This window comes from Papaver somniferum, chromosome 3 (genome assembly GCF_003573695.1).
Source record: "Papaver somniferum cultivar HN1 chromosome 3, ASM357369v1, whole genome shotgun sequence".
Taxonomy (NCBI): domain Eukaryota; kingdom Viridiplantae; phylum Streptophyta; class Magnoliopsida; order Ranunculales; family Papaveraceae; genus Papaver; species Papaver somniferum.
Genome location: NC_039360.1, coordinates 69,071,867 through 69,083,744, shown reverse-complemented (window position 1 = coordinate 69,083,744; position 11,878 = coordinate 69,071,867). Strand labels below are relative to the sequence as shown.

The 11,878-nt window shown below is 37.5% G+C and overlaps 1 protein-coding gene across 1 annotated transcript; it reads right to left on the bottom strand.

Moving 5' to 3' along the window:
* Positions 1 to 413: 413 nt before the first annotated feature.
* LOC113356421 (SWI/SNF complex subunit SWI3C-like) lies at positions 414 to 5,589 on the bottom strand. Its single transcript, XM_026599545.1, has 7 exons — positions 4,784 to 5,589; positions 4,010 to 4,548; positions 2,919 to 3,282; positions 2,726 to 2,799; positions 2,270 to 2,372; positions 1,925 to 2,100; positions 414 to 1,010 (listed from the first exon to the last, which is right to left on the bottom strand). Exons 1-7 carry the CDS (start codon positions 5,415 to 5,417, stop codon positions 492 to 494), a joined length of 2,409 nt encoding a protein of 802 aa, XP_026455330.1. The 5' UTR covers positions 5,418 to 5,589; the 3' UTR covers positions 414 to 491.
* Positions 5,590 to 11,878: the final 6,289 nt, after the last annotated feature.

Genomic DNA, 11,878 nt, shown 5'->3' with positions numbered 1-11,878 from the left:
TTGAACGAGATACTGGCTTACGACGACCCATTATATAGATGAGTTTAATCATCGACTAAATTTTCACAAATCAACGATTAAATTTCCGCGATGAAAAAAAAAGAAAGGGAAGGGTGAATGAGTTCGGCTGTGGAGAGGAAGAAGAAGAAGAAGATGAATGAAACTGATTTTAGGTGTAGTTGATTATAGGTTTTGTATTAGGGTTAGAGATAGATTAGTAGTAATTTAAAGGATTTAAAGGCATATAGGTAATTGAACCACCCCATAGGTACCCCTTATAAGGTCACCCAAGTTAGGACTAGTGCTTTGTATGCCTAAGAAGATTTTGGTATGCCCAAAATCAGGGTTCTTCTTTTTATCTTATCTTCTTGTTTTTATCTTTTGGTCTATGTATGGTGTTGAAATGAAATAAGTTGAGGCAAGAGGTGTTGTTAATCACATAACCCTCACATTGTAACCAGCTTCTCTAGTGTTACATAAAAATTCATCTGTCAACCTACATTTGCATTATTACCAGGGACAGGTCTTAACATTGCATGGCCAAGAGTAGAGGGTGCATTGCCTGGCGGGGCGGCAGCATTGTACATGGTATTACCTGGGTGTGCAGCAGATGAGGGTTGTGATGATGATGGATGTATTGCAGAGAGAGGTAAGCGTGGCCCATAAGAAAACATAGGCTGTCGCGGCATGAATGACATGTGTGGATGTGTAGCCACCCCTGAATTGTTCCCATATCCTCCAGGAATCATGTTTGTCTGCACAGGCAAACCACCTGGCATACCTACTTGTCTGCTGCTGTTAACAAGATTATTTCCCACAGAACCAGCCACTGCACCCTGTAAAGTAGCAGTATTGGCATTCAAGGCACCCCCAGGTGCAAAACGCGTTGATATGATATGGACTCTTTCAGCTGCTAGCCGCTGCCTTGCCTTTTCTACTTGCTCGCCTTCTTTCATCAGCAAGGTCTCCACTTCCGCAAACTGCTTCAGCTTCAGTTCGAGCCTCTTTAGCTGCGTGAATATAGCAAGCGAGTTAGTCACCAACTACCAAATCTCAGAAAATAGCTCGGAACAAGGAAATGAAAGATATCTTAAACGGATACTCAGTCCATAATACACATTAGTTCAAATGAATTGGGTAAGCTAGTAACTGTTTCTTCATTCTTCCCTAATAAGCCGACAAATGAACAAGGTAAATTTTCCACAGATACGGAAGTTCAGTTATGACGAGGACATGCTATAATGTGCACAAACCTTAAACGAGGAGGTGCACCACACACACCTTAACCCTAGATGAGGATGCACAAAATATCAAATACCACATACTAATTGGATGAGAGTGTGATGTAGGCTGGACTACACCGAACTATTGACACGCCTTAAACGAGGATGTACATAATATCATATACCACTATCTGAAAGTGTGATGTGGTAAAAAGGGGTTTGACCGTACAAACACCTAAGGCTGGACTACACCTGACTATATATGTCTTTACACAGTTGAAGAAATCATCAATAGAAAAGATGTTTCGGAGTACATTATTGAATTATAAATACCCACCTAAATACTATAAATGACCACTAGAATTACAGTTAAAGGGGGTCAAATGCATTAAAGCCTTGTAAAAATTAAAATATAGCTATATACCAAACTGTGAAAGTCATTGTCAGGTGCAAACGAAATCTTCAATTTGAAAATGATAATTGAACTAAATACACAAGAACCAACAGTAAGAATCAATCCAGTTTCTTAACGCACTTGACATTGTCCCCCATTTAACCACAAGAAGAGTTAAACTTCCAGCTAGCTCAATGTTCTAGTACTCCCTAGATTGAAAGGTAATGCCGATTCAAACAAAGACTCCCGTTAAGCATTTCCACCAAAGAGGCTGAGAATCAAATATAAGAAAACCAAACTACTTTACCTGATGATTAATTATACTGGCTGCCATTCTCTGTATTTCGCGCTCCTCATGATCTGCAAACAGTTTTGCTTTCATTGCAGCTGCAGCTAGGCCAACTTTTGCAGCAACTTTTACACTTTGAGTGGACAAAGGAGCAGAGGAAAGAGCATTAGTTCCATCTTGTACGGCCTGATTTTCTGCAATTCGATAAAACTCAATTTTCAAATGCCTAAGAACATCTCATTTCAATGGACGAACATAAACACTTGCATCAATAAATTTCCTTGTCGGGTGGAATACTAAGGCTTGTAATCTCTATAAAATAACAAAGGAAATGACCAAAGCCATCTGTTTGTATCTTGTTACCAGAAGCAACTAGCTGGTTTTCCTCCTTGGACAATTCTGCTAATGATGCATGTGCACAGGCTGCGGCAACTCTTGGCCCTACTGCAGAGGCCAGAAAGGCAACCTAGAAATTCCACCAATTAGACATTGAAAACTTGCTTAAAATGTAGAAATAAACTTCTGCAGAACGCAAACAAATCATTGAGCAGCAACCACACAACTTCATCTGTGATTTAGATGCATGCAAGTCCTAAAAATTCTAAAAAGCCTATGTCAGAATATAAGCCTGCAATTTTAAACAAAAGCTTGACATAAATCCATATCAAGAACTTCAAAAAAAGAAAAAGAAAAAAAGAGTAAAATACCAGATGACAATATAAAATTTAACAACCGAGGATAGAACAGGTTAGCCTTAAGATAAAAGAGAAGGGACACAACAAACTGCAACCATGAAGAAAACTTAGGGTTTTAACTTACAAGGGCCATGACTGGATTCCTAGAATTTGCAAATGGAAGCCTGCTTTCAGAATCAGGATCTTGGAGACAAAGTCCTGTAGGAAATACGAAGTAAAATAAAGCAACCTCCTGGTTAGATCCAAATGACCAACGAGAACCTTAAGACTGTGAACATGACAAAGGTGTGCCCTTCTTACAGGAAAGGTTAACATACTTGCAGAATCTCCGTTAGATCTTGGATATGGTGTTCCCCCATCTTCTAAATTCGGCGTGTTGGATGAGACCAACTTACTCGGAACATCAATATTTTCTAAAACAACATCCTCCATCGGGAGACGAACAAAATGAAGAATGCACTGGGCCTTGGACTTGGTGCCTACATGCTCTGCAATGTCATTCCAATTATCATGGTAGACCTCGACTGCCTCAAGCAACAATAGTGTTTCCTGGTCAGTCCAACTATCCCCATCAAGATCACATAAAGCTTTTGCAGAATCCGCCTTCATAAAATCTATGCTCGAGTGCCTAACGACAAATCTCCCTTCATGGAAGCAGTCAGAGCAAAGCAGTATATCACTCTGTTCATCAGAATGTTATTGCTCAGATGAGTGTGAACAAGGTGTGACATAAATGAACACATAACAGTTGAAATCAAAATCAACAGAATTTATCTCGAATTAAATACTTCTATTTTTGTGAATGGAGGCTAAACTATGGTTTCATGTGCCACTAAGTTCATAAGCAACAAGAAAAATAAGTCTAAATAGAATCTTCTAATAAATGCCACAATCAAGTTTCTACATAACGCCGTCCAAGTAAGGAGATTGTGGGATACAGAATTTCAGTCAACAAAACTCAGCAGGAGACAGAATTTTGGTCAGCGAAACTCAGCAGAAACAACGGGCTCCCACATTCCGTCAAGGAATATTTATCAATGCGAGAACTGGAGAACAGGTTTTCTTAATGAAACAGTTATCTATATGGGGGATATCATATCACGACTTCTACATACCACAAGCGGCGGCATAAAATTAGAAACTAAATATCATTGCCAAATCACCATATCCCTAAACCTAAACAAATATTTCTGGCATCGAACAGTCATAAACAAATATATACAAACAGGAAGCAACTGAAAGAGGACTAAACACCCTAAATCAGCTTTCTACTTGTGAAGAATCTTCCTTACCACCTAAAGCAGACTTCAACTAATGTCAAGACTTCGCCTTATCAGCATAAATAAATACGACAAGATGCCAAACAGAGACAAAAACAAATAAAGTCAAAAGACAAGGACGTACTTACTTCCTTCTGTGACTGATAGTAAACACGAGGCAATGGCTGAGAGCAGTAATGGCAATGGTTTTCTGTTAACCTCTCCCGGATTCTCTGTTCCAAGTCAGCTACCTCATCACCACCACCATACGACAACATAGGGCACATATCAGTAGGTTTGATCCTACTCTTAGGCTTGTCAAAGTGAATCAAACTATAAATCGACCTCAATGCAGACGATGGTATGTGAATTTCCCCGTTCGATTCCTCCCTTAAAAATGGCCCACCAATCCTAGGGTCACGATTTGGTGCCGGTGCACTGTAATTAATTATTCCCCAGTGATCTAGAAACCGAACAATTCGATTCAAGTCGTGAACATCAACACCATCGACCAAATTTTGGCAATCTCCTGTCCAAAGTCTCGTCTCTGGATTGTCCATATAGTTAGCAACAACTCGATTGCGGCATTCCATGTACTTTTCCGGTGTATGATCAGCAGATTTTCCAGAGAAAAAAAACGGAACCACTTGCCTTTCCAATCTGTGCACCGTGTTTGGTGCAAACCAATCTGTATGTAATCAACAAAATCAAAACCTATTAACTGAATCTACTACTACTACATTGCTAAAACCTGAAAGTTAAGTGATCTCATTTCCTAACATTGCCATCCTAGTTTGTTAATTTTCTAACGCCAAAAGATTTGTTTTTTAACAGTCAAAATTAAAACTTTGGACTGAACTCCACAACTAAAATTACAAATTATTACATAATTAGCGCAAAATAGTGAGAGAAAAAAGACGAACCAGCGTGCATAGGGACGACAAGTGCTCGCCCATCGAATCGCTTAACAACACCTGGACCTTCCATAATAGCAGGAGGTGTGCAAACATAGGAAGCAGCAGCATCAGATCGGTCATTAAGATCAGATGTAGTAGCTAAAGAAAGATTATCAGCTGGAACAGATGACAGAGCCTGAAGTTGCCCATGAGATATATTCTCAATCAAGAAGAAATTAGGGTTAGGGTTTTGGTTATTGGGAAATTCAGCTTGACGCTCAGCAGAAACAATTGAAAGAACAGAAGAATGAAAGCGATTTACAGTATGTTGTACAACAATAGGGAAATCTGATATTCTTACACCCCCATCTGAAAGAACCTCTTCTTTTGGGTTTTGAACAATTGGTGGTGTTACAGAAGGAATTGGTTGTAAATCTTCATCTTCTTCGATTTCTGGTTCAATTTCTTCTTCATCGTCTTCGTTGATGTCTTCTTCATCTTCATCGTCTGATTGTTGCTGTTGTCTGTGTTTCTTGGTGTTAGGAGTGCTGTTGTTGCTGTTGCTGTTGCTGTTGTTGTTGGTGGTGTTGTTGTCTCTTTTTCTCTTTTTCCATTTGCTGTTGTTGTTTCCTCCTGAAGGGAAGGAGAGTTGAGCTGACATTTTTCGGAAGGGGGGAAATCAGGAAACGGAATGGGATTTTATTTAGTATGAAAAATGGAATTATTGAGTGTGGAACTTTTTGTCTAGAGAATACAAATGAAATTCCAATGCGTAGCAGAAAGAATCCTCTTCCTTGTCTGTCGCCGCTCTCTCTGGGGGTGGGAGTTATTATTAGGTATATGAAATTGTGTGATCAGGTTTCATGTGTAGTCTTGGAGTCTGCCTTTTGTTTATTACCGGGACCGGATCTGCTCAGGAGAGTTGGTGTTGGTCTTGTTTGTTTTCACCATACTCGTTTAGATCTGACTCAATATGTTTGTTTTTTAAATCAGATCCAACTCACCTGGCTCAAAAATATGTGAGTCAGTGGCTTGGTCTAATGAGTCAGTGATATTTTATTTCTAGACTTAAATGGGTCCGAATCAGGGGTTATATCTGAGTCAGATCACGAGTCAAATCTGACTCAAAATAAAAAACAAACAGTCTGACATCTGACTTGAGCGGAGTCAGGGGCTGATTCAGCAAAAAATTAACACAGTCTTATCCACATAAAGAAAAAAAACAGTGATATATTTTTTTTCTTAGAGGTAAAAAATATTTATACAAAAACCAGAAAGAGTTACAGAATTAAAGTACATAAAACAACTTGTTTGAAATACACACGGGGGGATTATTAACCCAAACACTAGGTACATGAGATTTCCTAATCAACCTAGCCAGAGCATCAGCTGCTCCATTCCGTTTTAACGACACATATTTACATACTGAGGTAGTTAAGAAAGAAAGTCGTTTTTACAGTCTTGAACATACAATAAAACTGTCCAAGGGGTATTAGAGTGCGAAAAACGGGGGTCTAACAACCACACCCAATATTTCGTTTAGAAAATTTGTACGGACTATCTCCAATATAATTCCAAGAGAATGAACTAGACAGTCAGACTCAATCAAGGAAAATATATCCAAGAGTTATATCTCAATTTCTCAAAACAATCTGCAATCGAACAGATAGAAATCTGTGAGCCGGATCAATATGAGAAATAACTTGGATGGTACCAAAGACCAATATCCAAGCGTCGATCAATTTCAATCAACAACCAAATGTTGGATTTACCAATTGATGGAACTACGCATAACCTGTGATATTTCAATTATATAGAAAATATAATGCGGAAAAGAAATAACACAGACACCAGAAGTTTTGTTAACGAAGAAACCGCAAATGCAGAAAGACCTCAGGACCTAGTCCAGATTTGAACACCACACTATATTAAGTCGCTACAGACCTAGCCTACTACAAGTTAACTTCGAACTGGAATGTAGTTGAGCCCTAACCAATCTCACGCTGATTAAGGTACAGTCGCGTTCCTTGCGCCTCTGAATCCCAGCAGGACTCTACGCACTTGATTCTCTTAGTTGATCTCACCCACAACTAAGAGTTGCTACGACCCAAAGTCGAAGACTTGATAAAAAAAATTGTCTCACACAGAAAAGTCTATTTGATTTGATAAATCTGTCTCCCACAGAAATACCTACGAAGTTTTATTCCGTCTTTTGATAAATCAAGGTGAATAGGAACCAATTGATAATCTGGTCTTATATTCCCGAAGAACAACCGAGAAATATCAATCACCTCACAATAATTTAACTATATGGTAGTATAACAAATTATTGTGGAATCACAAAGAATGAGACGAAGAGCTTTATGATTACTTTTTATATCTTACCTATCGGAGATAAATCTCGAGCAAATCTTAGAGAATATAGTACTCAATACGATAGAACACAGTAAGATCAGAACACGCAACTATATATAGAGAAAATAGTTGGGTCCGGCTTCAGAATCCCAATGAAGTCTTTAAGTCTTTAACCTATAATGGTTTTAGGAAAAAACTAGGTTAAAGGAGAATCGACTCTAGTTGCAACTAGTATCACACATGAGGTGTGGGGATTAGGTTTCCCAGTTGGTAGAGTTCTCCCTTATACAATCTTCAAATCAGGGTTTGATAACTTTGGAACAAAACAATCAATATTCACCGTTAGATGAAACCTGATTCAAGATTCAAGCTAATATCTTTCCACCGTTAGATGGTATTTAGCTTGTTACACACAAATGAAATATAGCTTCATTTGGATATGGGTAACCGTACCTAAATGTGTATATTGAGTTGGCTTAATAACAGTTAACCGAAGTTAACCATATGAACATTTTTCTCTTAACCTTGTTCATCTTAACACTTCTAGATCAATTGATAATCAAATGAATCTAATTGTGTTACTCATATAGTTGTTCAATTGTTTATATTCTCATAGAAGTATACAAGATAGAATTGAAGCAAAATCGGATTTATTCAAAAGAATCAGTTCATGAACATTTTATCCACGGTTTGCAATGATTGCATTCCTTAATTTATAAATGTATTTGTTCATGAGTATGAAATCATACTTAACCGATTTTAGAACTTGAACCACTTAAGTTTGCGAATGAGTACGCGAACTTAAGTTCCGGACATTGGTTACAAGCCGAAAACGGGTACGCAAACTTTAGCTCCGGACCGAACTCAGTTGAAATTGTTTGCGAACGGGTACGCATACTTGGTTCCCGGACTTCAACGGTTAAATCAGTTTGTGAACGGGTATGCATACTTAAATACCCTGACTTAAATAGTTGAATAAGTTTGCGAACGGGTATGCAAACTTCCAGTCCTGAATTCCGTCAAAACAGTTCGTACACTAATTACACCAACCGTAATGTATCCAGACATGGGTTTTAGCTCTTAACTCCCATTTCAATCATTAAAACATTCTTAGAAGACAACAATGGCTGTCTCACACAAATTATTAGCTTATAAGCAATTTTCAAGTGATTGAATGATCAATACGAAACATTTTGAGCCTACATCAAATGACTATCTCACACAAATCATATAAGATGATACCAGGTGATTTTCTCATGATCATCTTTTGACTTTCGTCAAGAATAATAATCAACGCGGTTAAAGCAAAAATCTTTCCAACACATATTTCGAGAAAGATATAAGCTAAACTCAGCTCGAAATATCAAATGTGTATAATGTAAAGTCTATATAGTTACATGACTTTGTCTCAATAGGAGATAGAAAATAATAGATTTCTGAGTGATAGTGAAAAAGCGGGGGTCTATCAGCCTCACCCAATATTTCGATTAGCAATATGTATGGACTAACTCCAATATACTTTATAGAGAATCAACTAGACAGTCAGACTCAATCTAGATAAAAGTATATCAAATAGTTAATATCTCAATCTCTCGATTTGATCTTTACTCAAGCAAATGGAAATATGCGAGTCTTTATCAAATACTAGAGAGATAAATTGGATGGTACCAAAGACCAATATCCAAGTGTCAATCAATTTAAATCAACAACCAAAGGTTGGATATTCTAATTGATTGATCTTAACGCACAACCTGTGAAATTTCAATTATATAACAAAATATAATGCAGAATAAAAATAACACAGAAACCAGAAATTTTGTTAGCGAGGAAACCACAAATGCAGAAAAACCCCGGGGCCTAGTCCAAATTGAAAACCACACTGTATTAAGCCGATACAAACACTAGCCTACTACAAACTAACTTCGGTCTGGACTGTAGTTGAACCCTAATCAATCTACACTGATTCAAGGTACAGTTGCGCTCCTTACGTCTGTGATCCCAGCAGGATGCTACGCACTTGATTCCCTTAGCTGATCTCACCCACAACCAAGAGTTTCTACGACCCAAAGTCGAAGACTTTAATAAACAAATATGTATCACATAGAAAAGTATATGATAATAGATAAATTTGTCTCCCACAGATAAACCTAATAGTTTTGTTCCGTCTTTTGATAAAATCAAGGTGAACAGGAACCAATTGATAACCCGGACTTATATTCCCGAAGAACAACCTAGAATTATCAATCACCTCACAATAATCTAAATTGTATGGTTGCGAAACTAGATATTGTGGAATCACAAACGATGAGACGAAGATGTTTGTGATTTCTTTTTATCTTGCCTTATCGGAGATATAATCTCAAGTCAATTATTCAATTGAACTCGTACGATAGAAAATGGCAAGATCAGATCTCTCAACTACAAGAGAAGTAGTTTCGTCTGGCTTCACAATCCCAATGAAGTCTTTCCGTCGTTAACCTACAAGGTCTCGAGAAGAAACCTAAGGTTAAAGGAGAACTGACTCTAACAAAACCAACTAGTATCACACAGGAGGTATGGGGATTAGTTTTTCCAGTTGCTAGATGTCTCATTTATATAGTTTTCAAATCAGGGTTTGCAATCTTAGTTACCTTGGTAACAAAGCATTCAATATTCACCGTTAGATGAAAAACCTGATTTAACCAAGCTAATATCTTTCAACCGTTAGATCAAAACTTAGCTTATCACACACAAATGAAATGTATTTCATTTATGTTTGAGTAACCGTACCTAAACGTGTACACTTAGTTGGTTCACAAATAGTTAACCAATGGTTAGCCGTATGAGTACTTTCATATCAACCGTATTCATCTTCTTCACATAACTAGTTCAAATGACTCATAAGAACTAGTTGAAGAGTTGTTCAATTGCTTAGGTCTTTACGAATAGACACAATTGAAACAACATCGGTTTCATTCACTTGAATCAATTCATGAAAAATATAGCCACGGTTTGCAAAGATTGCATTCCTTATTGATTTATTGTTTAAGTTCATGAACTTCCGATTTGAGAAATATAACCAGCTTGGGTACGCGTACGGGTACGGGTACCATAGCTACCGGATTTGAGTTTAGAAACTCAGCAGAAAGTTTCGGTTCGTAAACTTCCGTGGGTACGCGTACGGGTATGCGTACCTAAGGTGACTGGTTTAACAGTTTGCAAACTTACAAACTCAGCAGAAAATTCGATTCGAAAACTTCCGCTGGTACGCATACCCAACCTGTCTCCTTCACCAATACCGTATGCACACATATGCACACACTTGGTTTCCGGCACATGGATGTATACACTAATGTGCGAACACACTATATATGCTTATATCCATAGTTGGTTACGTAATCTCAACTCTGCATTTCAATCATTGAAACATTCTTCTATAATATTATAACAGTCGTTATTCACAACTATCGTACCAAAGCTATTTTCAAGATTGAAATGTCATCATGACTTTCTTAACGGGTTAAGATGACAAGTGGTTAAAGCGAAAGCTTACCAACACATATTTCAAGAAAAAGATAGGCGAGTAAACTCGGCTTGAAATAGCAAATGTGTATGTATGAAAACTATCATACTTATATGACTTTGTCTCAAGAGTAGGAGATAGAGTAGATAGACTTTTGAGTGATAGATAACTTCAAGTCTACACATACCTTTTAGTCGGATGAAGTTCCACTGGTTTCTTGAGTAGTTCTTCGTCTTCGTAAGATGATCGCCATGGAGTCTGGAGCTCAACTACATTAAACTGTCATAAACAGAGACTTAGCTGTAAGTAGTCTAGAAATCAAGACATATAGTTTTGACAACTGAACTTGACAAACAAGCTTGAGATAACAATGCATGCGAGTTCGGCCGAGCAATGTTCTAACAGATATATGAGTTCAAGTCTCCACATACCTTTTGTTGATGAAGTTCCTCCAAGATCCCCTTAATAGATCTTCGTCTTCAATCGATGAACGCCTAGAAGTCTAAATCTCAACTACACATTTTGTCCTAATTCGAGACATCGTTATAAGTAGACTAAAAATCAAGACTTATAGTTTTGACAACTAAACTTGTCAAACAAGCTTGAGATAGCAACACTTGCGAGTTCGACCAAGCAGTGCTCTAACAATCTCCCCCTTTGTAAAATTTTACTGACAAAACTATCAATACATATGGATTACAAAATAAATAAACTTTGCAGCTTCTCATCCAAATGCTTGATTTTCTTGGTTCTTCAGCATTCCTTGAATTGTTCGTCACTCCGAGTACTCCAGTGATTCTGAACGTGTTCAACTCAGCATCATAGTTGTTGAAGATCCGTAGCCATAACAATAAGAAAATAGTTGTTATCAATTATTGTTATACAATGTCATGGTATTATTATACAACAACAAAGTTCAATTGTATCACAACTTTGACAATAATTTTACGGTAATATGTATCACTCCCCGTTAGTGAATGCTTCATCTCACAATGAAAACCACTCCCCCTTACATAATGATTCGTAAACCATATATATATGTAGTGTGAACTACAAAATAATTCTCCCCCTTTTTGTCAATATAAATTGGCAAATGTACGAAAACTAGCGGGATCATAATGAAATTCTCAAAGAGATATTTCATGACTAAAAGAGAACATATCAACTTTGTTTCGATGATTTCACATAGTCGAAACTTAGTGTATTCATCAAGGAGTTTATAAAGATACAAGATAACTCCTACAATATTCCATATCCGCACTCCC

Bases quoted from the DNA above. Each gene is read 5' to 3' on its own strand.
- LOC113356421 (XM_026599545.1), bottom strand. From the start codon at position 5,417: ATGTCAGCTCAACTCTCCTTCCCTTCAGGAGGAAACAACAACAGCAAA. The intron at 2,800-2,918 runs GTATGTTAACCT...TATTTCCTACAG, and splicing joins ATCTAACGGAGATTCTGCAA to GACTTTGTCTCCAAGATCCT. The intron at 2,101-2,269 runs GTAACAAGATAC...ATCGAATTGCAG, and splicing joins AAACCAGCTAGTTGCTTCTG to AAAATCAGGCCGTACAAGAT.